Source organism: Equus przewalskii, chromosome 1 (assembly GCF_037783145.1).
Source record: "Equus przewalskii isolate Varuska chromosome 1, EquPr2, whole genome shotgun sequence".
Lineage (NCBI taxonomy): Eukaryota > Metazoa > Chordata > Mammalia > Perissodactyla > Equidae > Equus > Equus przewalskii.
The window spans coordinates 14,892,221-14,917,833 of NC_091831.1; the positions used below are offsets into that span (position 1 = coordinate 14,892,221).

Below are 25,613 nucleotides of genomic sequence, written 5' to 3' on the forward strand. Positions count from 1 at the left end.
TGTCTGGCCAGTCAAGGGAAACAATAGGAAAAATAAACAAATGGGACTACATCAAACTAAAAAGCTTCTGCACAGCAAAGAAAATCATCAACAAAACAAAAAGACAACCTAACAACAAAACAAAAAGACAGCCTAACAGTTGGGAGAAGATATTTGCAAACCATATGTCTGAGAAGGGGTTAATATCCAAAATATATAAAGAACCCATACATCTCCACAGTAAAAAAACTAACAACCCAATTTGAAAATGGGCTAAAGACCTGAACAGTCATTTCTCCAAAGAAGATATACAGACAGCCAAGAGGCACATGAAAAGATGTTCAGTACCACTAATTATCAGGGAAATGCAAATCAAAACTACAGTGAGTTATCACCTCACGCCTGTCAGAATGGCTATAATTAACAAGACAGAAAATAAGTTTTGGAGAGTATGTGGAGAAAAGGGAACTGTCATACACTGCTAGTGGGAGTGCAAACTGGTGCAGCCACTATGGAAAACATTATGAAGATTCCTCAAAAAATTTAGAACTGTCATACGATTCAGCTATTCCACTGCTGGATATTTATCCAAAGAACATGAAAACACAAATGTGTAAAGATATTGCATCCCTATGTTCATTGCAGCATTATTCACAATAGCTAGGACTTGGAAACAACCTAAGTGCCCATAAAAGGATGAATGGATAAAGAAGGTATGGTATATATATACTGTGGAGTACTATTCAGCCATAAAAAAGCAATGAAGTTTGGTCATTTGTGACAACGTGGATGGACCTTTGAGGGTATTATGCTAAGCGAAATAAGTCAGAGGGAGAAAGTCAAATACCGTATGGTCACACTCATAAATAGAAGATAACAACAACAACAAACAAATGCATAGAGACACAGATTGGATTGGTGGTTACCAGAGAGGAAGGGGGAAGGGAGGGGGTTGAAAGGCGTGATTAGACATGTGTCTGGTGATGGATTGTACTTAGTCTTTGGGTGGTGAACATGATGTAATCTACACAGAAATCGAAATTTAATGATGTACATGAAAAATTTATATAATGTTATAAACCAATGTTAGCACAATAAAAAATTTTTAAAACCTATCTGAAGTAAGGCTAAATATTAATATTTGGTCTTTTTCTGAGTAGTTGGTATATGGTTGTTACTTATATTCTCTGCATTCATTTTAATGTTTGACGTTTTATCTTTTTTAAAAAGAGAAATATCTAGCTACATTTGAAGATATTTGGGGCATGACTCTACAAATACTATTATTGTTATTAATAGCATTTTATTATTTACAGTGTATCGCTACCGTAGTAGGCACTTGCATTCATTATTTCCAGCCCTCAGAACATCTTTATGAGATTCATATTATATCCATTTTATAGATGAAGAACTGAAATCCATAAGTTACTTGCCCAAGACCACGTAGCTGGTATATGAATCTAGGTTTGCCTCACTCCAAGATCTGTGTTTCTGTTATCTGCTATCTCCATATCCTTTTTTTTTAACTTTGAAAATTTGGTTCTGAAATTTTTCATATTATCTTAGAAGTAGATAAATTTTGGAAATTTTTTACCTACTTGAGAGTAAGTTATTATTTAAAAATATGTTGTTTTTTCAAGAAGATCTTGGTATACAGAAATATGTGTTAGTAGTGGAGGATCATTTAGGCGAATACTGAATGTCTGTTTTCTTCCTGGAGGGAGAAGGAAGAGGAAATTAGCTCAAACATGAGACATTTGAGTTTATATAGGGAAAAACTTCAATTCAAAAGTGAATGCTCTTGAAAAACGGAAAGAATTACTCAGGGCTGTTGGTGAATATTATTCCTAGAGGTCTTTAAAGCTATGTAGATTTATAACTACAGAGGTCTGTAACTCTGTGAATTTTGACATAACCCCACCAGATGAGTTGAATTGCTATAGAGATCTTGAGACTACACCTGTATTTATTTAGCTAAGTTCCTCTAGCAGTAGGAAAAAAAATTGTGATGTTTTCACTTAGTTTTTGTACATTTCTTTAGGGTATAGTTAAATAATCTTCCTTATAATTAGGTTGCTTTTGACAAGAAGCAGACTTTTCAGAAGAGTCCAGATTTGGAGTTCATCTGTCCTGGGTTTGCATAGGTTCTCTTTTCTTCCCTCTCCCTTTCCCTAAGGTTATCGTGTTGGAAAATAGTATTGTTTCTTTTGTAATTGTATATTACCACTGCTATTTCATATAGCAAAACATAACTGTTTTAATCCTTCTGATGTCTGAAGTGTAAAAGAATTTAAGAAAATTAAATAGGTACCCAGCTGACATAAAACCAAAGCTGTATTTTAAAATGCCACATTCCAAAATGTTTTAAATGTGATGTTGGCATGCTACATACACCTTCAACAAAAGTGAACTGTAAAATGAACTGTGGTCAGAAAATGATTCAAAAGAATATTGTGTCTTTGAATTTTCCCTCTGCACCATTATGCCATAACTGTCAACCAGTGCTTCCAATGTATTTCATTTGCAGGTAAGGTTTATGATTTTAACTAAAAGACTGCTTTTTTTCTGTCAAAATATCTTTAACTCATTCATCACAATTTATGTAGTCCAGACTCTTCACTCACTGTGTGATTTTGGGCAAATTACGCAACCTCTCTGTGCCTCAGTTTTCTAATCTGTAAATTAGGGTAATAATATTACCTATCTCCTACAGTAGTTGTGAAAATTGAGTGAGATAATAACTGTAAAGGCTCTTAGAACTGCCCTACAGTAAATGTTTGCTGCTACTACTGCTACTGCCACTACTACCAGTCTTCTATGACTACCACCGTCAGTAGTGGAAGTATTTGTCTAAGTACTATGGTGAATACAGAAACATGTGAAGTCCAGTGCCTTCCCTCTAGAAACTTAAAATGTAATTGAAGCTAACAGACAAAAACCAATAACATAAACAAGTCAGCTGTATGATTTGAATTGAGGCTTAGGTAATACATACTAGGAAATACATACAAGGAAAACGTATTTTGGAATTGAGGCTGTTATGAATCTTAATAGATAAGAGAGAGATGTATCTTCCAAGACAGGCAGACAGATGGATGGTCAATTTTATGTAATTGGAAACAGAGCCAAAAAGATAAAAGTGAGGATTTGTGAAGTGTTTTTAAGGACCTGTCTAAATGAAGTATACATGTTTCATGTGAAAAACCAGGGCCAAATTCACTGTCAAAAGAAGTCAAGATTGTTATCTTTTAATCAGAGGGAAGTTATTGAAGATATCTGAAGGTGACATTAAGAAGCACTTATTTTCAGGAGATTGCTATTTTAAGGGTGGATTGCATAGAGAGAGAGATTGAAGCCCCAGAGACAAATTAAGAGGTGTTGCAGGTTAAAGGTGAGGAGCTCAGTGCTTGAAAGACATATATTAGAAACAGGAAAGAAGGGACAAATGAGATAACTAAGACAGGTTTAGTGAGTGAGTGACTATGTGGATGGGTGTAGGTGGGGGAGGCAAAGAAATACTAAGGATTTGAGTCTAGGAGAGTTACGGTATCACTGACTTTGATTTGGTCAAGTATTAATTATATTCTAGACACTGGGGGCTATAAAGAGCAAGAAACAGCTTCTGCCTTTCAGGACTAGTGGGAGAAATAGAGGTGCTTGTTTCAGAGGAAGATGAATTTGATTTTACATATCTTAAGTGGTAGAGCGTAGTTAGATTTCCCTGTAGAAGTTTTCTGCAAGCTTGGGGTTTTACAAGTGGAGCAGGAGAAAGACGAGGACTGGAGATTAGGTGTGGAAGTTTTTATCATAGGTTGCAGAGTCGAGTCCTGTGTGGGCATGGTTTCTTCGGGGGAGGAGTGTAGAGAGGAGGTGAGCATGTGTACGTGGTCAGCCTAATTTGATTCTGTTCACTACCGGTGAGTTGATATTTGACTCCCTTCAGGTACAAGATTCTCCTTTCAAATTAAGTTTAATCATCAAAAAAAAACCTTTTGTTTTTCACTTTTGATTGTAAAAATGACTTTCTTATAGAAGGGTGCATTTGGAATTACTTTCGTTTCCTCAGTTTGGTGTTGAGTCATAAATTCTGTCTCTTTCCTTGTTTCTTGGTAGGTGGTAGGTGGTGTTTCTGCTTGTCTATAACATGAGGTTTCAGTAAAAATAAACATTTTGAACTTGGAAAGAACTTTCACAGAGCCAGTAGAGCTCTTTCAGGAGACAGAGGATCTAAAGGCAATTTCTTTAGCACTATTGGACTCTTCCTCCCCTCGTGGGAAGTAGTAATAGTAGAAATTTGTTTGTACTCATTTCTTGCTTATTCAGTATATGCTGAGTGTTTATTTTACTCAATATATGTGTTAACCAATGATTGTTACTACTTGTTTCTGGTGATTATATCATTTGAATGGAAGCCTTTGTTTAAGTCAAGATTGAATTGTAAATGCATAGAGATGTAGAATGAAAATTGATACTTTTGTTTTAAATGTTCTGCCTAAACTAAAGCAGATGCTTTGTAAATTCACCTAACTGCCTGGTACCAGTGTTTCCAATGGAACTCCTTTCTGGCATTTCTCCAGAAATTTATGTGTTTTTCCAAATCTCAAGAGATACTATTCGAGAAATCAGGAAAGTATTATAATTCTTCTGTAAGACTTAAAGCTTAATGGTTGTCATAGGGTCATTACTGGTTGAAGGAATCCACTGATTGCAAGTCGAATACAGGCCCAGGAAACAGTGACATATGAATTGTGTCCTGGGAACCAGATCTAGAGCTTGTAGGAGAGAAACAGTCATGATCTAAGCAATCAGTCTTGGTTATAGATTTGCCGTGTCTGTTGCTAATGGTGAGTCATTCTTGCAAACAAACTAAATATTGGTAAGTTTATGGACACAGTATACTTTATATAAATCCTAAGAAATATTTTTTTTTCCCCAAGAAATAACAAGTTTTGTAAGCAAAATAAATCTTAAATTGACAGTTTAGACGCATGCTTTCTGTGTAGTGCTGTTAACTTTTCTAGGACATACTTTGTTAGAGTACTAATGTTTGCTGGCTTTTTCCAGTATTTGAATATTTGCCATAGACTACAGCTCTTTGTAAGTACTTTAACAGAAGAAATGTAAAGAGAAGAAGATGTGAATGTCATGGAATGCTGTGACATAGAATCAGAAATTGATCTGAAATCAGAATTAATAGAAGTAGTATCCTTTTCAATGGCAAAACCAAATTCAGGACAATCACAAAATATTTTCATCATTAAAAAAGAAATAAACTTAGGGGCTGGCCCAGTGGTGCAGTGGGTAAGTTCGCATGTTCCATTTTGGCGGCCTGGGGTTCGCTGGTTCAGATCCCAGGTGCGGACATGGCACTGCTTGGCAAGCCATGCTGTGGCAGGCGTCCCGCATTTAAAGTGGAGGAAGATGGGCACGGATGTTAGCTCAGGACCAGTCTTTCTCAGCAAAAAGAGGAGGATTGGGAGCAGATGTTAGCTCAGGGTGATCTTCCTCAAAAAACGAAACAAAAACAAAAAGAAAGAAAATTATCTGAAGCAACATGTAACCTAACACCTAGTCTGAGGTGTTTTTGGGAGTACTCTCCAGTACTTCCAAAAGTTGATATTCCATTCAATATCAACTCAAAAATGAAGTTTTCTACATCTGGAATATTCTTCACAAAACACAGATCAAGACTCTTGGATAGGTCAGTTAATGCTCTGTGTACTTTAAAATTTTGTTGTTAAGAATGATAACTATTAAATATTTGTGGTATTCTCTTTCAATATTTTAAAGGATTTTTATTTAGAATTTATTTTAAGATACCCTTCTTTTAATGTTTTCTGTTATCAAATGTCAACACCACATAAAAATCACTTTTACTTATTGAAATATGTAATCTTGTGACAATATATTCATAGTAATGATAAACCAAGCATTTATTATTATATCTTTTTGTAACAAACCTTTGAAACTTTTACTATAAACCTAATGGTACACTATTTATTGTTATGATCATTCATTATTCTTTTTTCTTAAAATAGTTGTATTGAGATATAGTTCACATACTATACAATTCATCCATTTAAAATATGTGATTCGGTCTATTTTAGTATCTTCACAGAGTTGTGCAACCATCATCACAATCTAATTTTAGACCATTTTTGTCACACTCAGAGAAATCCCATACCCATTATAATGCAGCCAATCTCTATTTCCCTTAGTCCTCCTCCTCCCCCAGCCCTAAGTAGCCATTCATCTACTTTCTGTCTCTATATTGCCTGTGCCAAATATTTCATATAAGTGGAGTTATCCAGTATGTGGTCTTTTGTGTCTGACTTCTTTCATTCACTTAGCATGTTTTCAAGGTTTATCTCTATTGTAGCATGTATATTACTTCATTTCTTTTTATTGCTGAATGATACTCCATTGTAGGTATATGCCACATTTTATTTACCCATTCATCAGTTGATTTGAGTTTTTTCCACTTTTTGGTTATTATGAATATGCTGCTATGAACATTCATGCCAAATTTTTCTGTGAATGTATGCTTTCATTTCTCTTGGTTATATACCTGGGAGTGGAGTTGCTGGGTCGTATGTTAAGTCTATGTTAACTTTTTAAGGAACTGCGTAACTATTTTTCAAAGTGGCTGCACCATTTTACATTCCTTCCAGGAATGTTTGAGGGTTCCAGTTTCTCCACATCTTCAGCAATACTTGTATCCTGGTGGGTGTGTAGTGGTATCTCACTGCGGTTTTGATTTGCATTTCCCTGATAGCTAATGATGTTGAGCATATTTGCATGTGCTTATTGGCTATTTTCAGATCTTTGGAGAAATATCTATTCGTATCCTTTGTCCACTCTTAAATTGGGTTATACTAGACCCTTATGAGATACATGATTTGGAAATATTTTCTCCCATTTTGTGAATTTTTTTTTGACTTACTTGGTGGTGTCCTTTGAAGCACAAGAATTTTAATTTTGGTGAAGTCCCATTTATCTATTTTTTCTTCTGGACTTGTAGTTTTGGTGTCCTATTTTAGGAAACCATTGCCTAATCCAAGGTCCCAAAAATTTGCTTTCATGTTGTCTTCTCCTATATTTAGGTCTGTGATTTCAGGGGAGAATTCCAGGAATTGTGCTTTTTCATTCCTAAATCCTGAAGCTTAATATCTGTTAGGAATTTGGGAGCACTAGCTGGTACACAGCCTTCTCTGCATGATGGTCAAGGGGCCCTTGGGTTGTTTGCTCCTTTGAACAGATGGTGGCAGCAGAACTCTGACGAATGAAAATCTTGTTTTTCTAAACTTAGTATTTTATAATTATGAATCTTCTTAATGTTTTTGGCCTGCCTTCTGTTTGGAAATAGGTTGATAAGCAGTAAGTTTAAATTTCCTTTTAAGATTAAAAATTATTTAAATTTAGAGATTTTTTTGCCATGAGTTTATGCAGGCTTTTCAGGTTATGAGCTTGTGAGGTATGAACATGATTTGCTTGAGGTCTCCAACCTTAGGACACAATTTTCTCATATTACTCTAGTGTGTTTTATGCACTTTTCTTTCATTTTCTCACTCCTACCCACCATGATCTTCATGCAGAGATAAAGTAAGGGGATAGCAGTCAAAACATTGAGTAACGCTAAAGCTATTCTCAAGCTTAGTCCTGAAACACATTGGCAGACTTAGATTCTGGTTTAGAAAATAGATAATATGTATAGAAGTTAGACGTATGGGTAACATTTTTTTCCTTCAATAATAAAAACTGCTTTATAGCATCTCAGATTTGGACCTGAGATTTCGTTTTTAGATCTGAATATTAAACAGTAAGATTAGGTGGTGCAATTATTCCTTGACAGTCGTTTTCAAGATAATAGAAATAATAAACGTTTATTTAGCACTTACTGTTTGCTGGGCACTATGCTAAATGCCTTACCATACCTTGTCTTCTTTTACTCACCAGCTCTAAGAGGTAAGTACTGTCTTTGCCCTGAGTTTTCCAGAGGAGGAGATGGGTTTGGAGAAGTTAAAAAACTTGCCTAAGGTCACATTAGTAGATGGAGAAGTGTATCTATGTGTGTGTGTCTATATTGTACTGTTTTATGTGTGTTTAATTTTTACAGAGATGGTATCATATTATATGCATTACTCTGCAACTTATTTTTTAAGTTCAACAGTCTGATCTGAAGATCTGTAGCTCTTACTACTACATGTAGACCTCATGAGTATAGATTACTTTCTGTTTGTTTGATTTAGCTGGTGAAAAAGCTTATGTTGGAATTTTGCCTAATTTTAGCTTTTCGCTTTTCCACTAGAGGGTGTCCCAAGATTTAATTTTTTTTCTGTTACCAAAATTATGATAGTAATGGAGTAATTTATTACTTCTTAGTGTAATGATCAGAAAGAAAAGTTTTAATGCATATGACTGATATAATCTCCTTGTTTTACTTTTATGCTACAGGCTACTCATTTTTGGATCCTATGACAGAGAGGCAAATGTTCATTGCACACTTGAATTGAGCAGTGGTGTTTGGGAAGAAAAACAAAGGAGTTCTATTAAGACGGTAAAATGGATTTGCATAGTTTTACATCTGTGTAAAGTTTGTATTCTATAAGCATGCTTTTATTAATATTCTATATTCCTAGAGTTATTTTTGGTCATGTGCAAATAATTATGAACATCTATTATTTATTTGTCTTGTTGCAGTACAACATCAGTAATAAAATGAATCACATAAAATAATAGTATTCAGATCACTTCCTTGTGTAAGAAACTTAATCTGACTAAGTTTCCTGCCAGAACTCTAAAATTGTTTCACGGTTATGGAATTGGAAGAAACTAATTCTAAACACCTTAGAAAGCATGTAAATTCAGAGCATTCATTCATTCAGCAGATATTTTATGAGCGCTTACTTTTTACTAGGCGTTCTGTTAGATGCTGAGGAGACAGTTCAAGACAAGAAAACACCTTGTTTTTGTGGTGCTAGTACAGGGTAGAGGTTTGGTGTGAGGGTTAGAAGAGAGGGGAGATGAACCACACATTATAGGATAGAGGTAGAACATAGCAGTAAATGAGTAAACCGAAGAAGTGAACAAAGTAATTTCCAGAGATTGACTGTGTACTATGAAGAAAATAGGGTTATGACAAAGGAGACTTTAGATCTGGTGATAATAGGGAATCCCTCTAAAGAGGTGAAACTGGAACAGACTGGCCGGCCCATGACACTGGAGCAGAACGCCCAGTTAAATTTGAATTTCAGAAAAACAATGAATAATTTTTTAGTATAACTATGTCCTCTATTTTTATTTGCTAAATCTGACAACCTCACACTGGAGATTCCTGAATCATGAAGAAGAGTGAGCCATTTGGAGAGTTTTGGGGGAATGAGGGAGTAGAAGGCATTTTAAGCAAAGGGAGCAGCAGATGTGTGAAAGCAGGTGTATTTGAGGAACAAAAAGAAGGCTAGTATAGGGGCCGCCCTGGTTGCGTAGTGGTTACGTTTGCATGCTCCACTTCGGCCGCCTGGGGTTCGCAGGTTTGGACCCCAGGTATGGACCTGCACATCCCTTATCAAGCTATGCTGTGGCAGGCGTCCCACATATAAAAAATAGACAAAGATGGGTACAGATGTTAGCCGAGGGCAGTCTTCCTCAGCAAAAAGAGGAGGATTGGCAGCAGTTGTTAGCTTAGGGCTAATCTGCCTCACCAAAAAAAAAAGAAGAGGAAGGCTAGTATAGCTAGAGCATGATAAGTGAAGTAAGAGTCATGCCTAATCTTGTGGGTAAGGAGTTTGTATTTTATTGTTTGTGGCTGGAGAGTTTTAAGATGAGGAGTGACATGAACTTGTGTACATTTCATAAAAATTTTTCTGCCTGTATAGAGAAGGATTGTAGGAGGACAAGAGTAAACCTAAAGAGAGATCAGTTAGGTGGCACTTAGGGGAGGTGTTGATTACTTTAGGCAATAGCCGAGGAAATGGAGGAAGACTGGCACAGATGTTAGCTCAGGGTGAATCTTCCTCAGCAAAAAAAAAAAAAAAAAAAAAAAGATCTATTTAGCATATCAGTAGTTTTTTGTAGACATAAATTATAGTTGTATTCTTTAAAGATGTATTTAATAACTTAGATATTTATTTCTATCACATTTAACTCTTCATGGCAGTGTAACCAATTCTATGATTATTATTTGTATCCAATATTTGGGAAAACTATTTCTCTATTTTGTCTTTATTATGCTAGTGAATAGATATTTTTAAACTGTATCACCTAGCTGTTTTATAGTAGTAATATACTACTATAGTTGTAGTGCTTTTTGGTATTTCTAGATTAGTCTGTTACTCTTTGTAGCATTTTTTAAAATAGTCACAATTCTCAGTTTTCTAAATAGGTCTGTAATAAGCATATTGCCGTGCTCTTGAAGAGTATGACTTTTATTGGTTATGTGCTATTTTTATGGATGTTCCTTTGACTTTTAAATTGTTTCCAGTTTGTTTATGTAATAATTGTTGTGAAGATCCTTAAATAAAAATTAAGCAGTGTCAAATTCTTTTGGAACAAATAGAGTAATTTTGATCAGGGTGGGAAAGTAGGGGGAAATAAAGCCAGAAAGGGAAGATGGGCTGACCCATCAGTTTGAATTTACGAAAGAAGTAGGGAGCTGTTGAAGATTTTGAGCATGGGAATGACGTAGTCAAAATAGTGGTTTTTAGGAAAGTATCCCTTTCTTTGGTGGTTGCTCATGCCCCAACTTCCGTTTAAGTTATATCTCAAGCAATTTACAAGCAACTCCTCAGGAATAAAATAACCAGTTTTACAGTTTGTTCTGAAATACATAAATACATGAAAAAGCATTATTGTTTTGTCTGGATATGAAATGGTCATAACTTGCCATGCTTTGCCAGTTTGAAAACTGGCATTTTCAGTTTCCTTTATTATGTTTCTGAAGATATGAGATTAGGCAGCTTTAATATTTTATATCAAAGGTTAGTGAGACTTCAATCTTGAGTCATAATTTTAGATCTTTGCATATGTCATAGGTAGTTGTGGAGAAAGAATTCTAGGTTACTAATTACATTTGGTGTCAAAAATGTCAGCAGAAGTTAAGTGTCTCCAGGCATTAAATTACATATGTCTGAATTTAATAACTCTAGGGAGCAGAATTAGAGTGTTCTTCAAGACCATGTAAAGCATTGCAGAGTAAGATTTGATGATTTGGGATATAGCAAATTTGGATAGAAAAGCATCATTAAAAAGGATGCTAAAGTATGCGATGAGCTTAGAAGCTGTCTTTGTATAAATACAATCTTCAGGTTTAAATCAGTTTTTTAAATTGAAATTTATTCAGTGAAGTTAGCCACTAATTTCAGTGAATATGCAGAATGAAAGAAACTTAATTCCTTCCATATCTTAAATGTGCCTTTGAGTTTTTAAAGCATTGTAATGTACCTTATCATGCTGTTAATAGGGTAAGATCAGTAATAAGTGGAAAGCTTTAGATTTGTAATTCTTGCGCAAATGTTGGGAAGTGGAGATAGATTAATTGTAATATGTTAGCTGCAAGTATTACCACAGTCTAATGAATGGTGACTTAAGTAAAAAAGATGTGTCTTGTATGATAAGCCCTGGGATAGTATGGCAGCTCAACAGTACTGTAATCAAGGAGCCTGGTTCTTATTGGCTTCCTCCTCCATCATCCTTAGCATGGGGTTTTTGTCCTCACAGTTGCAAGATGTCTAATGTGCTCCTAGGGATCCACTTTTAAAGAAAAAGAGTGAGGTCTAAGGCATGCCAAAGGCACATGTCAGTCAGGTTTTGTGCTTTTTAAATGCTTTCCTGGAATCTTCTCCCAGGGATTTCCACTTATAGCTCATTGGCTAGAACTGAGTCAGATCATCTCCCCTAGCAGCAAGGAAATATGGGGAATCATTGCGTTTTTCAGCCTTTGTAGAAGTAGAAGGCAAGGGGAAAAGATAATGGATGCCATTTAGGTGGCTAGTTGATGATCTTGCTGCAAAAAAACCCAATTCAAATGTATTTGATGACTTTATTTTTAAAGGAATTTTTCTTAAATTGGGATATCAGGGAATAGTTGAAAAGAATAACAAATAGCCTGCATAAAGCTAACTTGCTACCTTATTAGAAATCCAAGAAAGTTTGGAGCAAAATCAGACACTCAGATCAGTGCCTTGCTTATTAGCTCATTTGCAAAATAAAAGACCTCGTAGGATAAATGAGGTACTTTGTGGTGGGGTCTTTAAAAATAATAAATAAAAACAGATTCCTTATGGGAATCCCATAAAATGCGGAGGTGAGAATAAATTGTATGTTAGGCTCAAACAAAAATTAAAGGATCATCTTGCAAGAGGTGACAAAGTTAATACTAAAAATATGTTTGCCCACACCAAAAGAGACATGGCAGTTTATGATTTATTTCAGTCCATAGTGCTATGCAGATTTAGGATGATAATTTGCCTCCCTTTCATTAAGGAGCAAATTAAAGGAGTTTTCAGATTTTAAAAAAGTTTCAGGCCATGATATTTCAGTAGAAAACTATGAAGACAACTATATATCGTCTATAATTTAAGTGCTTATCAAATAAAATTCACAATAAAATTAATCTGACATATAAACATATTAAAGCACACGTAATCATTATTGTGTACATGGTGAAGCAAACAGAGCACATAAATCTCACATAAATACACATGGTTTTAAAGAGAGAGAGAGATCCTGAGTCTTACTCTCCCAGAATTAGAGTTCCTTCACCATTGACCACCCACTTGCTTTTACCTTTAGTTCCAGACATAAAATAGGTTGTCAGTAAATATTCTTTTCTCTTATTCTCTCTCTACCTGTTTCAGCTAACCTGCCTATGCCTATGTCTGTGTCTTCTATCAGTTGTCCACACTGTCACTTGATTCTTTAGACTGTTTTATTCTTTGTGCAACCTGGAAGGCTTGAGGCTATTTGGGGAGAAGAGAAGGCACCACGAAAATGAGCTGTGGAACCTCTGAATCTGAGAGTTCTGGGGTAGAGGAAGAGGCAGTGGGGACCAGCTGGCACCCAGCTGTCCTGTCTGGCTCTTTCCCTTGTTCTCCATTCTGAATAAAAAGATGAAAAGAGTTTTAATTTTGAAAACAAGCTTTTTTATGTACATTTTCTGATGCTGACCCTACTCCCTCTCCTTCCAACATACCGCACTCTACTGTCAGACACTTGATAGCAGTTCTTTTTCATAAGAGACTTGTCTTTTCTTCTATAATTAGAGAGAGAAGGTTAAAAATCCAAATAACTATTAAATCACTACATTAGCATAAATATGTCACTATCAAAGAGGAAGGAAGAGTATGGATTTCTTCCTGTTTTGAAGTAGAGAAGGAATTAGAAAGGAATCTGCTGGGTTCCTAAATATACAGTACATGGGCAGAAGAGAGATACTGGATCAATCATATGTTCAGTATAAATAAAAGCAGAAGCACTTCATGTCTTGTGTAGCCCACGATGCAGGTACCAGAGGGAACTGTGGTGCATTAGGAGATGTCAAGATATTTCAAATCTGTTGAAAAGTAAGTAATAAATCCCTGAAGAACATTCAGTTACAGCTGGGGAGAATCCATAAATGATAATTTGGAACTCTTAATCAGAATGAGTATATTCTTTTCAGAGGGTTATATGATGTCAGCTGGCAACTTGCGACTGGCTATAAGAAGGGCTTTTGTTAGGGTCAGCTGTACCCCAAATTATAAAGTCAGAAGAATTCACCTCCTAGATTCTGGACTTCATCTTTCGTTATCAGTCTCCCTTCAGTTTTCTGTTTAAACACACCCATAACAATTAAAGAGCTTTGAGCAGATGATGTCTACTTTGTAAAAACTACAGTCAATATATAAAAAGAGACATGCAAGTCAAATATGTAACATGTAACACTTTAGTCTGTGAAATACTTTTGCCATATACAAAGAGCCAAAGTCTTCTGCCTATAGAATCTATACTTGTTCCATTAAATGCCACTACCTCTAACAAAAACTGGATTGTGAATGGTATTCTGATAATTAGGAGACAGTTTGAGAGTGGTGATAGTGAAATCATTTTAGAGGAGAGGCAAAGAGAGCTCTGAAACTATGAGGAGATAGGATTTGAATGGAAGGGCCTTCATAATAAGATCAGCCATGTTTTAAGCCATGTTTGAATCAATTGCCCAAGGTTGAGCCTGATTCAGAGACAATCTACCTTATTATAGAGCCCAGTGAGTCTTCCTTTACTTCTAGAGTAAAGGTTAAGGCAACTGAATACAGGAAACACTTGGTTGAAACAGTTGGAAGAAAATACAGTGTATAGGGCCTGTCTAATATGAAGATGCTAAACAAGTGTGTAGAAGAAATGGAAACAGTAAATGCATTTTCAACTTTCAGAAAGCTTTTGATAAAAATCTCTTCTAAAGGTTCTCAAATCATCTAATTACTAGAATATTTTGTCGCAGATGGATCTGCCTTAAGGATATGGGAAACAGGGTAAAGATGACCAGGTATGATATCCTGAATGATTGAGTCCAGGACTTTGATCAGTTTTCACAAATGATCTAAAATGGCACTGTCCAATGGAAATAAAATGCACACCACTTAGGTAATTAAATTTTCTTGTAGCCACATTTTAAAAAGTAAAAATAAACAAGTGAACTTAATTTTAGTAATGTTTTGTTTGACCTGTAGACCCAAAACATTGTCATTTCAACATGTAATCAGCATAAAAATTATTTTATTTTTATGCAAAGTCTTTGAAATCTGGTGCGTATTTTACAATTACAGCACATCACAATTCATCCTAGTCACATTTCAAGTGCTCAGTAGCCACATGGGCTAGTGGCTACTTTATTGGAGCACAGACTTAGAAGAAGAAACGTACAATATAATATTCAGATTTGCACGTGGCACTAAACTTTTCTAAGATGTGCCAAGTTAAGAGGTACAAAATGAAGAAAGAGCTCTCAGGACAAGTATGTTAGAAAGAATTCCAAACTATGCTTAAAATATATGTGATCTAGGATCCTAAAAGAAATAGACACTATGTCATAGTGCCTCCATAACAAGAAATTCAGCTTTTCATGAGAATGGGTATCACAAAATGAATATACTTATTTAAAAACCATGAAATTCTCACAGAGAGAATTATTTGTTCATTTCTGGTTTTTGTAATACAAGAAATTTATAACAGCTGGATAAGGTGGGGAGAAAGAGCTAAAATAAACACAGAAATGAGATAGCCATATAAAGATAAATGGATGGGAAAAAATTCTTCAGCTGAAAAGACAAAGGTGAGTGAATGATTAATAGAAGCATATAAATACAAAAACTAAGTAATAGGATGATCAGTAAATTTACTGAGCAAGGAACTAAGTCTGTGGGGTTCTGAAGATAAATCTCGTGTCCCTGATGCTAATCACATGGTAAATACTAAAAGAAGGATGCTTAAAAGGTCTTTGATAGTACTGCACACTACATACTTCCTGGTGGACTTTGCAGGCGCACAAATATTCTCTATTCTTTTTATGCTATGTGTCCTGCACCTAATGGAATTCCTGGCATATTGTAGTTGTTCAGTGTATGTCCTCCGAGGAGGAGGGGACCGATAAGTGATCTGTTTTGAAATAGAAATCTTATTCTATTGATTGCCTCCCTAAATCTCTCAATGGCTTTTTATAGCTCCTAGTATAAAGAAAATTACTTGATGTGAGATACCTCCCAGACCTGTTCACTATCTTTCTCTAGCCCTCCCTGCTGCCCTCCCATTCTGCTTTAGCTGTGCTACCCGTATTTCACTTGTTTATACTTGCCATCCTCTGTCCACTACACAGCCTTTGTACATATGCATCCTTCCCCCAGCATATTTCTCCACATGCATACCTGTACCTATCTCCATTCTTCAGATCTCTGCTTGTGCCAGACCTTAGCTTGTTTGCCTTCAGATACATTCTTGGGCCCTTCTCCCGCACTATGTCAAGAGAGGGCTGACCTCTGCCGGCTGTATTTCTAAGGCTTCACTGTCAGCCGACTTTTAGCTGGGTGGGAAATGGGAGTGGACTAGGGGAGCGAGGGTATTCTTCTTCTTCTCCTCTGCCTTAGACAACATGTCTGGCGGCTGCTATTTCTCCTCCGTGGCTCCATGCTTCTCACAGGACAGGCCTGCCATGCTTCAGCTTATCCTTGATGCTCCAGCCCCTGACTTCTACAAAAGTCACTTCTCCCTTCTACCACTTACTCCCTTTGTCCTTCCAGCCTGAGGTTGGTTGCTAATGTCTGAATTGCTTCACTGTCTCCTGTTTTGTTCTCAGTTCTTCCATCACTGAGTAGCCATTTCTCTGCTTTAAAATCCCTCTGTTTCAAATACTTAGATGTTTTCTGTTTCCTTGTTAGACTCTAAGTGATACACCAACCAATCATCATTCTGCTGGGAAACCACCTGTAATGAGCATTGAAACTCCTTGGTAATACTTGTCACATTTATATTTTTATGATAATTTTATCACTGTTATCTCCACCAGTATCTTCCTTTCCAGCAGATACCATGATTGTTGTTGCTCACAGCACTCGAGGCATTTAGTGGGTATTCAGTAAGTGTTTCTGAGAAAACAAGCTGGGTGTCTTGGCCATGAGCCTCCATTTATCTTCAACTCTTTTTATTTCACACTTTCAGGTTTCAGCATGACTTAGTCATACTTCTTTCTTTTTCTCCCTTCAAGGCTATCTCTGATGTATGTTTTGACCAAAAAAATGTTTAGGTTGAGAAAAGTGCACAAAATGAGATTTACTACTCAATATTTCTTCTGTGAAAAACCTAGTTTTTAGAGTGTATATTTTAGTTTACAGATATGGTACATAATGGCATTATTAAAAACATCAAAAGAACTTCTTACTCTACGTGTATGTAATTCAGTGTAGCCTAAATAAACTGACTGTCATGTAAAATTTTACTTGTCTTACTTCTCTTTTAGTTTTAGAGAGTTTTAGAGGTCTTGCTGAATGATCTGTTCAGTTTTATCCACATATTGTCAAATGTACATACAAAGAATCTGAAAGAGCTCCCTAAGGCACTGTGATTTCAAGTAAGAATATCTTAGACAGACAAATTTATAAATTACATTAGGCTAGATGTTTCAGAGTTGGCATTTTGGTGTGTTTGTTTAAGGCCAGATGCCTTGCAGATAGCATTTTGGTGCTCCTGTTTAACCATTTGCCATTTACAGCCTTAATCTTATCAAAAGGAAGGGAAAGATTAAAGCAAATAAAGCTTTTGTGAAAATGTCAGTTTTTATGAAAACTCTGGTTGGTTGAATTTGATAATATTTGCAAGCACAATAGGGACTCAGTGAAATTTTAACCATATATATTGTTCTGTTATAATGTTCTGGTTTCTTAAATAAATTAAATGCCTTTGAGCTTTAGTAGTAAATCCTATGCAGCATTTCCACTCTTAAAGTTCACCTTGGTTAAAAATGAGGGATGCAGGTCTCTGTCTCTTATTTTCTATGTGTGTTTAATATGTATGTGAAATACTGTGAAAAGAGTGGGAACTTAGGTTAAAATATAGAAATATCAATTCTCCAGATCAAATCAGTGTAAGGCACTGTGAATATGATAAAGAAGAAACTGAGTATGAGGTATAAGGCAGTATGAGTATGGTCTTTTCCTTCAAGGAAGATAAACAATGAGGAAATAAGATCAACAGTATGATGAGCATCAATATTACCGTTAGCATATGAATGCTCTAAGTTTCAGAATAAAGCACTATGAGGTTCCAATGAAGGGGAGATAGTATTCTTTTGGGAAAACCAGGAAAGAATATGTTAAGGAGGTGACATTTGAGCTAAGCCTCACAGTATATGTAGGATTTCTGATGGTAGGGTAGGTAGGATTTTGTGATGTGACAGTGAAGGACATGCGGTAAACCCAAGTAAAGAGTGAGAATATTTGAGTATGTTTAGGATACAATGAGTTATCCAGGTTGGCTAAAGAATACGGTAGTGTAGGAAGATTATGCAAAACAAGAATAAAAAGAGTTGGACCATTCTGTAGAAGAGTGTTAAATACTGCACTAAGAAGTTTGGCTGTTACTCTCCAAGACAGTAGGAGTAATGGAGGATTTTAGAATGAAAGTGAGCTTATCAGAATCTTGCTTTAGACAGACTTGCCTCTGAATTTGAGTCTTAGCTAGGTCACTTTTTGGCAGCATGATCTTAGTCAAAGTCCCCAAACTCATCTCATCCACAAGTACGTAATTCCTCTATAAAATGGGACTGATAGTGTTTCACATGGTTGTGTGAGGGATAAGTGAGATTCTATATATTAAAATGTCTAGTGTAGTACCCAGCATATGGTAGGTAGTAAATAATATGTTTACCAAATCTGGCAGCAAATGGATAAAGTCAAGGATGATTTGACAAGGGAAAGACTTGGAATAGTGGAGGTAAGGGATAATCAAAGTCTGTACCAGAATGATGGCAATGAAAATGGAAAATAGAGTCACTGTGGCTTGGATACCACTGGAAATGGAGGGGTTTTTGGAGAGTGAAAGAGGAAGCCAGAAAGACTGAGCCGCAAAGAGGGAGAAGGAAGAGGAGAAAGATCTCCTTCTGGACACATCAGGTTTGAGGTACAGTGATTATCAAAGGTCAGTCCAGAGATGGAATTTTTTTCATGTGCTGCCTTGATCTACTGTTTTTTGTTTTTGTGTTTATATTTTTGGTGCTGTTATTTAAAATTTCAACATCTTACCTAATACGTTGAACACTTTATTTGGTGTATATGCTCTGTTTTTGATATCTTTTCTCAAATAGAATAAAGAGAAGCAGAACAGTTTTGTCAGCCTGCAAAAAGAGAAACCAGTTTAAGAGGCAAAACGACTATTTGGGATCAAAGAATTGCAGTTCGGGGAGCAAGATTCAGGTGGAAACCCAGATAGTAAGGGAGTAAGTCGGGGGCTTTGAAAGGCAAAGGAGGGAGGTTGCATTCCGAAGATTTTAATTGGAATTAGAGACAGAGAGCTGGTCTTGGCTAAACATTGATTGACTATTGATTCTATCTTCAGAGAGTCCTCAGTCCTCAGTCTTTGTGATCAAGATGTCAGTTCTCCTGCTGGCTTCTCAAACAATTGCTTGTAAAACAATTGTCAGTTTGGCCCTGATCCCAAGATTTGGCCCAGTTGAAGGTTCAAGACAGCAAAGCAGTTTCTCTGGAAAGGCAGTTCCAACTCCATTTTAAAATGGCTCCACTAAAGTCATTTTTGACACTTTCACAATGAAGTAGTCAGACACTAAATATTTTTTTAAAGAGATTTTGAGAAAAAGTTAAGGACATAATATTAATGAAACAAATATTATTTTTGGATTATGTTTCTCAGGACCCTCCAGTTGATGGTGATCCAAGTAAAACTGATTCAGTTTGTACTTTGTCATGAACTAAAATGTCCTATTCAAGGCACAGTAGCACTTCCCCATAGAAATCCACTTAGTCAAATAGCTCGTTTTCTGAGTCATACACTCAGTGCAGGATGCAGAACTAGGAAATAAACAATTTAGGAAAGTGTTAGGAAGGTGTTATCAGAGATCCTGCAGTAGTATAATAACTCCCTGCCCATAGGTATTCAGTCCAGTGGTAGGAGCAATTAACAAGATGAGCAATTTCTTTCTACCAGTCATGATTTTAAGACTTTATATGTGTTAACCATATAATTCTCATAACAACCCCATGAGAATAGGCACTATTATCATCTCCATTCCATATAAGGAAACTGAGACACACAGTCAGAAAGTAACTTACCCAAATCACCCAGGTAGCAGATGGTAAAGACAGTTTGCAAACCCAGGCAGTGTGACTCCAGAGCTGATATTCTTAATTACTATATCATCTCCATGAATGGTGCATTCAAATCTGCCTTCTTCCACTCTGGTTCTCTGACTATGAACAAGTTATTTCATAATCTGTAAACCAGAAATAATAGTAATGGGATATGGGTTAAATGTCTGTAAAACACTTAGCACAGTATGAGGCACACTGTAACTGTTATTATTGAACTTGACCTAAATGCCACCTCTTTTGCCCCTGTGTTTTTAGTGCTATCTGATATTTTGTGTATCCTTATAAATCCCCTGCCCCTCCCCTCCAACTCCCTTTTAAATCTTTCCTGTAACAAGGTGAGGAAAACAAGAGAATAGCTTCCTCAACCATGGGAGATGTGGTTTTTTTAAGACAAGAGGCCCAAATAGTAACTTTTAAGAATATCAGCAAGTTTAAGGGCTGTTATAAGAAGGATGGAGATCAGCCAGCTGCTGCCCATCTCAACTGAGAATAAAGCATAGACAAACATTTAAATTTCATGAAGGTTTAAGATAAATTAAGAATTTCTTAGGAATAAAGAGTGTTAATGTCATAGCTTGGGAAAAAAGCCTGGATACTTGTAATTACTAATATAGTTTTAGAACATTTAGGAAGTAGTTCATGGTACTAAACTGTTCGGGCTCCCAAGCACTCACTTTTGCATTTCACTGTAAATGTGAAGTTCTACCATTTACTGATTGAAGGTACTTTAGAATGAATAGGCTAAAAGTAAAACTAGGTTGAAATTTTTATTATCTTCAGACTGGCAAGTGGAAAGGGCAGCAACAATAACACTTAATTCATATGTCCTACATAGTCTTTTTCATATTTCCATAAGGTGTTGTGTATTTCTCCACATAAGCATTGAACATGAATAGAGTTTAAAGTGGGTTTGGGGACAGCTGTGTTTCCAATTTGTGAGCATGTTGATTTACATTGATATGGGATTGTACTAGACAAATAGCAGTTATATTTGAAAGCTGTTTATATATAAACAGTATGCTCTATACTGGAAGATAAGGATGTTTTATTAATCACTGTAAATAAGACTACTTGTGGGTAATTCATTATATTTCTTTAAAGGTTATCAAGTAATTCTTAGAGTGTAGACAGATGGCTTGTTTTCTAAATGAATGTGAATTATCTTTTGTAAATTGATCAAGACTGAGAATGTTGTCAGAAGTCTAAGTAGGAAACCATTAAGCATAAGAAGTAGGTATCATGAAGCAGACTTTTAATTTTTGTGTTGATACACTCATTTGTGAAAATTGAGGAAACTTGCATATTTTAACAATACAATCAGCAATGTCTATAAGATTAAAGTGGTATATGTTTGGAAATTGATATGAGCTATATTCTTTGTGCCCATATAAAAGAAATTCAGGAAGCTGTAAAGGAAATTACAAAAGTCAACCATAATCTCACTACCCAGAGAAACCACTGTTAATGTTTTACAAGAACTGTATAAAGACAAGCATACACACACTATTCACAGGGTGTATTTATGCATTCATTAAAGAATAAAATGAGATCATGTACTTTATAACCTGCCTTTTTTCCTACTTAAAAATATACTGAGGGCATATTTTTATCTCCATATATATGTGTCATTGTTTTTATGTCTACATGATATTCTACTATGTACCATAATTTATTTAACCAATCACCTATTGGTGAGTATTTAGCCTTTTTTCAGTTTTTTGATGTTGTAAAGAAATCTGTAATGTCAGTGCACATTTGTTCTGTAAGTCAGGGTTTGCCATACTTTTTCTATAAAGGGACAGATAGTAAATGTTTTAGGCTTTATAGTCTACACAGTCACTGTCACACCTACTCAACTCTGAAGTTTTAACTCTACAGCAGCCAGAGACAATACATAAACAAATGAACATGACTGTTTTCTAATAAAACTTCTTTAAAAACAGCCCATAGGAGGTCAGCCCGTGGCCAAGTGGTTAAAATTCTGTACACTCCGCTTTGGCTGCCCAGGTTCACAGGTTCAGATCCCGGTTGCAGACCTACTCCACTTGTCAGCCATGCTGTGGAGGCATCCCACATACACAGTGGGGGAAGATTGGCACAGATGTTAGCTCAGGGCGAATCTTCCTCACCAAAAAAAAAAAACCAAGCCCACAGGCTGTTTGGCTAACTCCTGATCTAAGTGATTCCTTGGTCAAAGATTATGCAGAAATAAAAGGTTATTGGTAAATATTTCAAAATTGCATTCCAACTAGAATAAAGTTTGTACATTCGATAATAGTAATGTATCACTGTTAATTTTCTGACTTTGCTCATTGTGCTGTGGTTATATAAGAAAATGTCTTTGTTAGAAAATACGCACTTAAAAATTTAGAGGTAAGGGAGGATCATGTCTGCACCTTATTTTCAAATGGTTCAGAAAAAAATACACAGAGACAGAGAAACAAATGTGGCAAAATGTTAACAGTTGGGAAATTTGGGTTCAGGATAAATGGAAATCCTTTGTACTGTTTTTGTAACTTTTCTGTAAGTTTGAAATTATTTTAAGATAAAAAGTTATACAAAACACTTTGTCCCTAAGGTTCTCACAATTCCTTAGTAAGATGTAAATTACCCTGCAGAAGTACAAAGCTAATATATGAAGCTGAGGGTTGACTTGGTGATTCAGAATCAGAGCTGTTTCTATTTCACAAAGGAATTAAAAAGGGCAAAAGTGTTCTACTCTCTGGTTTCCATGGCAACCTCAGGGTTTGGATACTTTTCAGAGCTTTTTATTTCACTGGAATGGTTGTATAAAATTTAAATTACTTTCAAAGCAAAACATTAATGGAGACTTCAGTCAGATTTAAAAAGAGAGAGAAGAAACCTAAGTGTATTACAAGGTAATCATTTGGATGTGATTACTATCCTAATAAATAGCCTTTGAACCTCGGCAGAGGATCATTTTTGTTCTTTAGATCTCTTACATCAGTTGTATTTGTGTAATGGACCTTACTTTTTCGGTATATTTCTAGATCCTTGCTGTCTCTTAGATTAGAAAAGCAAAGGATGCAGTCCCAATTTACCATCCAGTTGCTTTAGAGACCAGGTTATCAGATGGCCATGCCGGCATTCTGTTTTGAAGATTGAGGGCCCTCTCACTTGTATTTTCACTCCAGAAAGAAGTCTTTCTAGTTCACCTGAGGAGTAATAATGGAACTGCCTGGATTGTGCTAGAAATTTATTTCCGTAGTTTTGTTTAATCTCGAGAACAACCCAGTGTGTTAAACATTAGTATTCCCGTTTTACAGTTAAAACTGACAGAGGCTGAATCACTTGCCTGAGATCACAAAACTAGCAAACATTAGAGCCTGCATTCAGACCCAACATTGAATACAAAGCCATCCCAGACATTCCAGTTTTTTCCTTCAAAAGAGAATTTTGAATCTGCCCTGGTGCTAAGGAGGGGCTGATTGCAGTGGGTTGTTGTTTTTTTTTTTAACTATCCTTTAAGAGGTAATTACTGAAAATTTAGTTATTCTCCTGACAAAGAAAATGTTTACATGTAAAACCCGTGTGAGAGAATTTAGGATTTATACCCTGTACTATTCAAATATGCTTCTTTAAGAACTTTTTTTAAAAAATAATTTTTGTCATCATTTGGGACAGGGGGCATGAAAATTTACTTCTGCAATGCACTTCTCTTTACCTGACAGATTCTTTTTCGTTTAGCCGGCTTATGAGTTTAAGAACTGTTCTGATTTAAAACTATAAATTGGTTAGGGGCTGGCCCCCTGGCCGAGTGGTTAAGTTCGCGCGCTCCGCTGCAAGCGGCCCAGTGTTTCATTGGTTCGAATCCTGGGCGTGGACACGGCACTGCTCGTCAGACCACGCTGAGGCAGCGTCCCACATGCCACAACTAGAAGGACCCACAACGAAGAATATACAACTATGTACTGGGGGGCTTTGGGGAGAAAAAGGAAAAAATAAAATCTTTTAAAAAAAAACAAACTATAAATTGGTTAAACTTTAATGACAGGTCTTTGAAAAGTTCTGTGGGAGTTGATAGTAGCTTTTATACCAAGAGATAAAAACAAGACATTTGCAATATGTCTGTTTCAAGAGTTATACTTTCCATGAAAAAGACAGTATGATCATGTGCATCCAAATTGTGAATCCTCTTTGCTGGTAAGAGACAGTTCTAAAGAAGATAGCTAATAAATACAGTATCTCCTTTTTTCTGTTAGAGTGAGGGACCTGAGTGGAAGGTGTTGAGAATGTAGTTGAGTCCTTGGAAGCAGCAACATACAGAGTTACCGAGTAGTTGACTCTATCCTACATGAACTATTTCAGTTTGCCTCTTCTGTGTTGTTAAAACTACCTGTGCTTAAAAGTAGGTTAGACTGATACAGAATGACCCTTCAGAGACTCAGTATTTTCTTTCTTTTCATATGTGTTTCCTTTTTCATTCTAGAACCTAGAAATTGTCTTATTAACTTCTTAGAATTACAAATTATTGAAATATTCTTTATAAGCAGAAATTGAGTAATAGTACTCTAGTTCTAACTCAGTCACTTCAGAATTGAGCCAAATGTTGCTTGTGTTACTGTATACTGAAGTGTGTTTATGCGTATATGGGAGAGAGAGGGAAAGGAAGAAAGGGGAGGAAGGGAAGAGAATAATAGGAACAGGAACATTTGCTCTCCTTGTGAGTGTTTAGTATGGCGCTAATGGAGCCAGTGGCTCGTCGTTGTGGTTGTGATTTTTAAATGTGATGGATGGTAAAATATGAAATCTGGTCCTAGAAGCAGCTTTGTTACTGCTTCTAATTGAGATGGAGAGTAAGCTACTGGTCTCTGGCCTGGCAGTAATTTGTGCCCTCTATCCATAAACAGATTGATCTGACATCTGATGTTCAGTGAGATGACCAGAAAGTTACACGTCTAACACATTCTGTGCCTAGTTTGTTGCATATAGAAATATTCCCCTTGCAAGCAGCTCAGTAACTTATTTAATATGAAAGTTGTTCTAGTTAAAAAAAAAAAGTTCTAGTTTAGAAATCTTGACCTCTCAATTATAATTCAGAGTTTGGGGATAAATCTTTAATACTCTAGTCATAATTGCCTGGGTCCCTTTTATTCAGTGTTCAATTGTGAAATCCCAAAGCAAGCCAAGTAAAGGTGATCTGTAAAATGGCCCATCAAAACGATGATTTTTAGTCACCTTCCAGAAATCCTTAGCATGTAGAGTTTTGGTTACTTTGACGAAAGCTGTATTATATTCTAATGAACACGGTGACCAAAGTTGGTAAATCCAAGTGGCCTTCTGACAGAAATGTTTGGATGCTACACTAATAGAATGATTTTTGAAGACCATTTTAAAAATTTGAATAATCCCAGGATATTCATGGTATTTGGTAGCATAAACAAATAGTTCTATTTTCCAGGCATGTATTTTCAAAAACTTCAATTTGTAAGCTAATTGTTTTTAGAATCTCTGTACTTGTTCTTCTAATTCTATCCCTGCTTAGGACGTTTACCCAGCCAGAGGCCCCATCGACAAGAATAGTGCACTTTTCTGGAGTAATAGGAATTAGGTAGCCAGGACAACACTAGGTGGTAGCAGTTTTTAAAGAGGGGAAAGCAGGCCAAATCTCTGTAACCTATGAGAAAGGTGGAGCTGGAGAACTGGCCTGGTACTGAAAAGAGACCTGGAGGAGGAAGAGAGGGTAAAGGTGTTGACTTGACAGAAACATGGAGTTTCCCTTATAAGCTGCTATATAGGTTCCTTAGCCAGTCTATAAAGAGCCATGTT

At 36.1% G+C, this 25,613-nt stretch overlaps 1 protein-coding gene across 2 annotated transcripts in view; it reads left to right on the forward strand.

The window, feature by feature from the left end:
* The window catches only part of PDZD8 (PDZ domain containing 8), an 86,245-nt gene that overhangs the window by 36,691 nt on the left and 23,941 nt on the right, over positions 1-25,613 (forward strand). For both annotated transcript variants that reach the window (XM_008525730.2, XM_070592008.1), the window contains one exon: positions 8,434-8,536. In XM_008525730.2, coding sequence (XP_008523952.2) covers positions 8,434-8,536 — 103 coding nt within the window. The remainder of the gene's footprint in view (positions 1-8,433; positions 8,537-25,613) is intronic.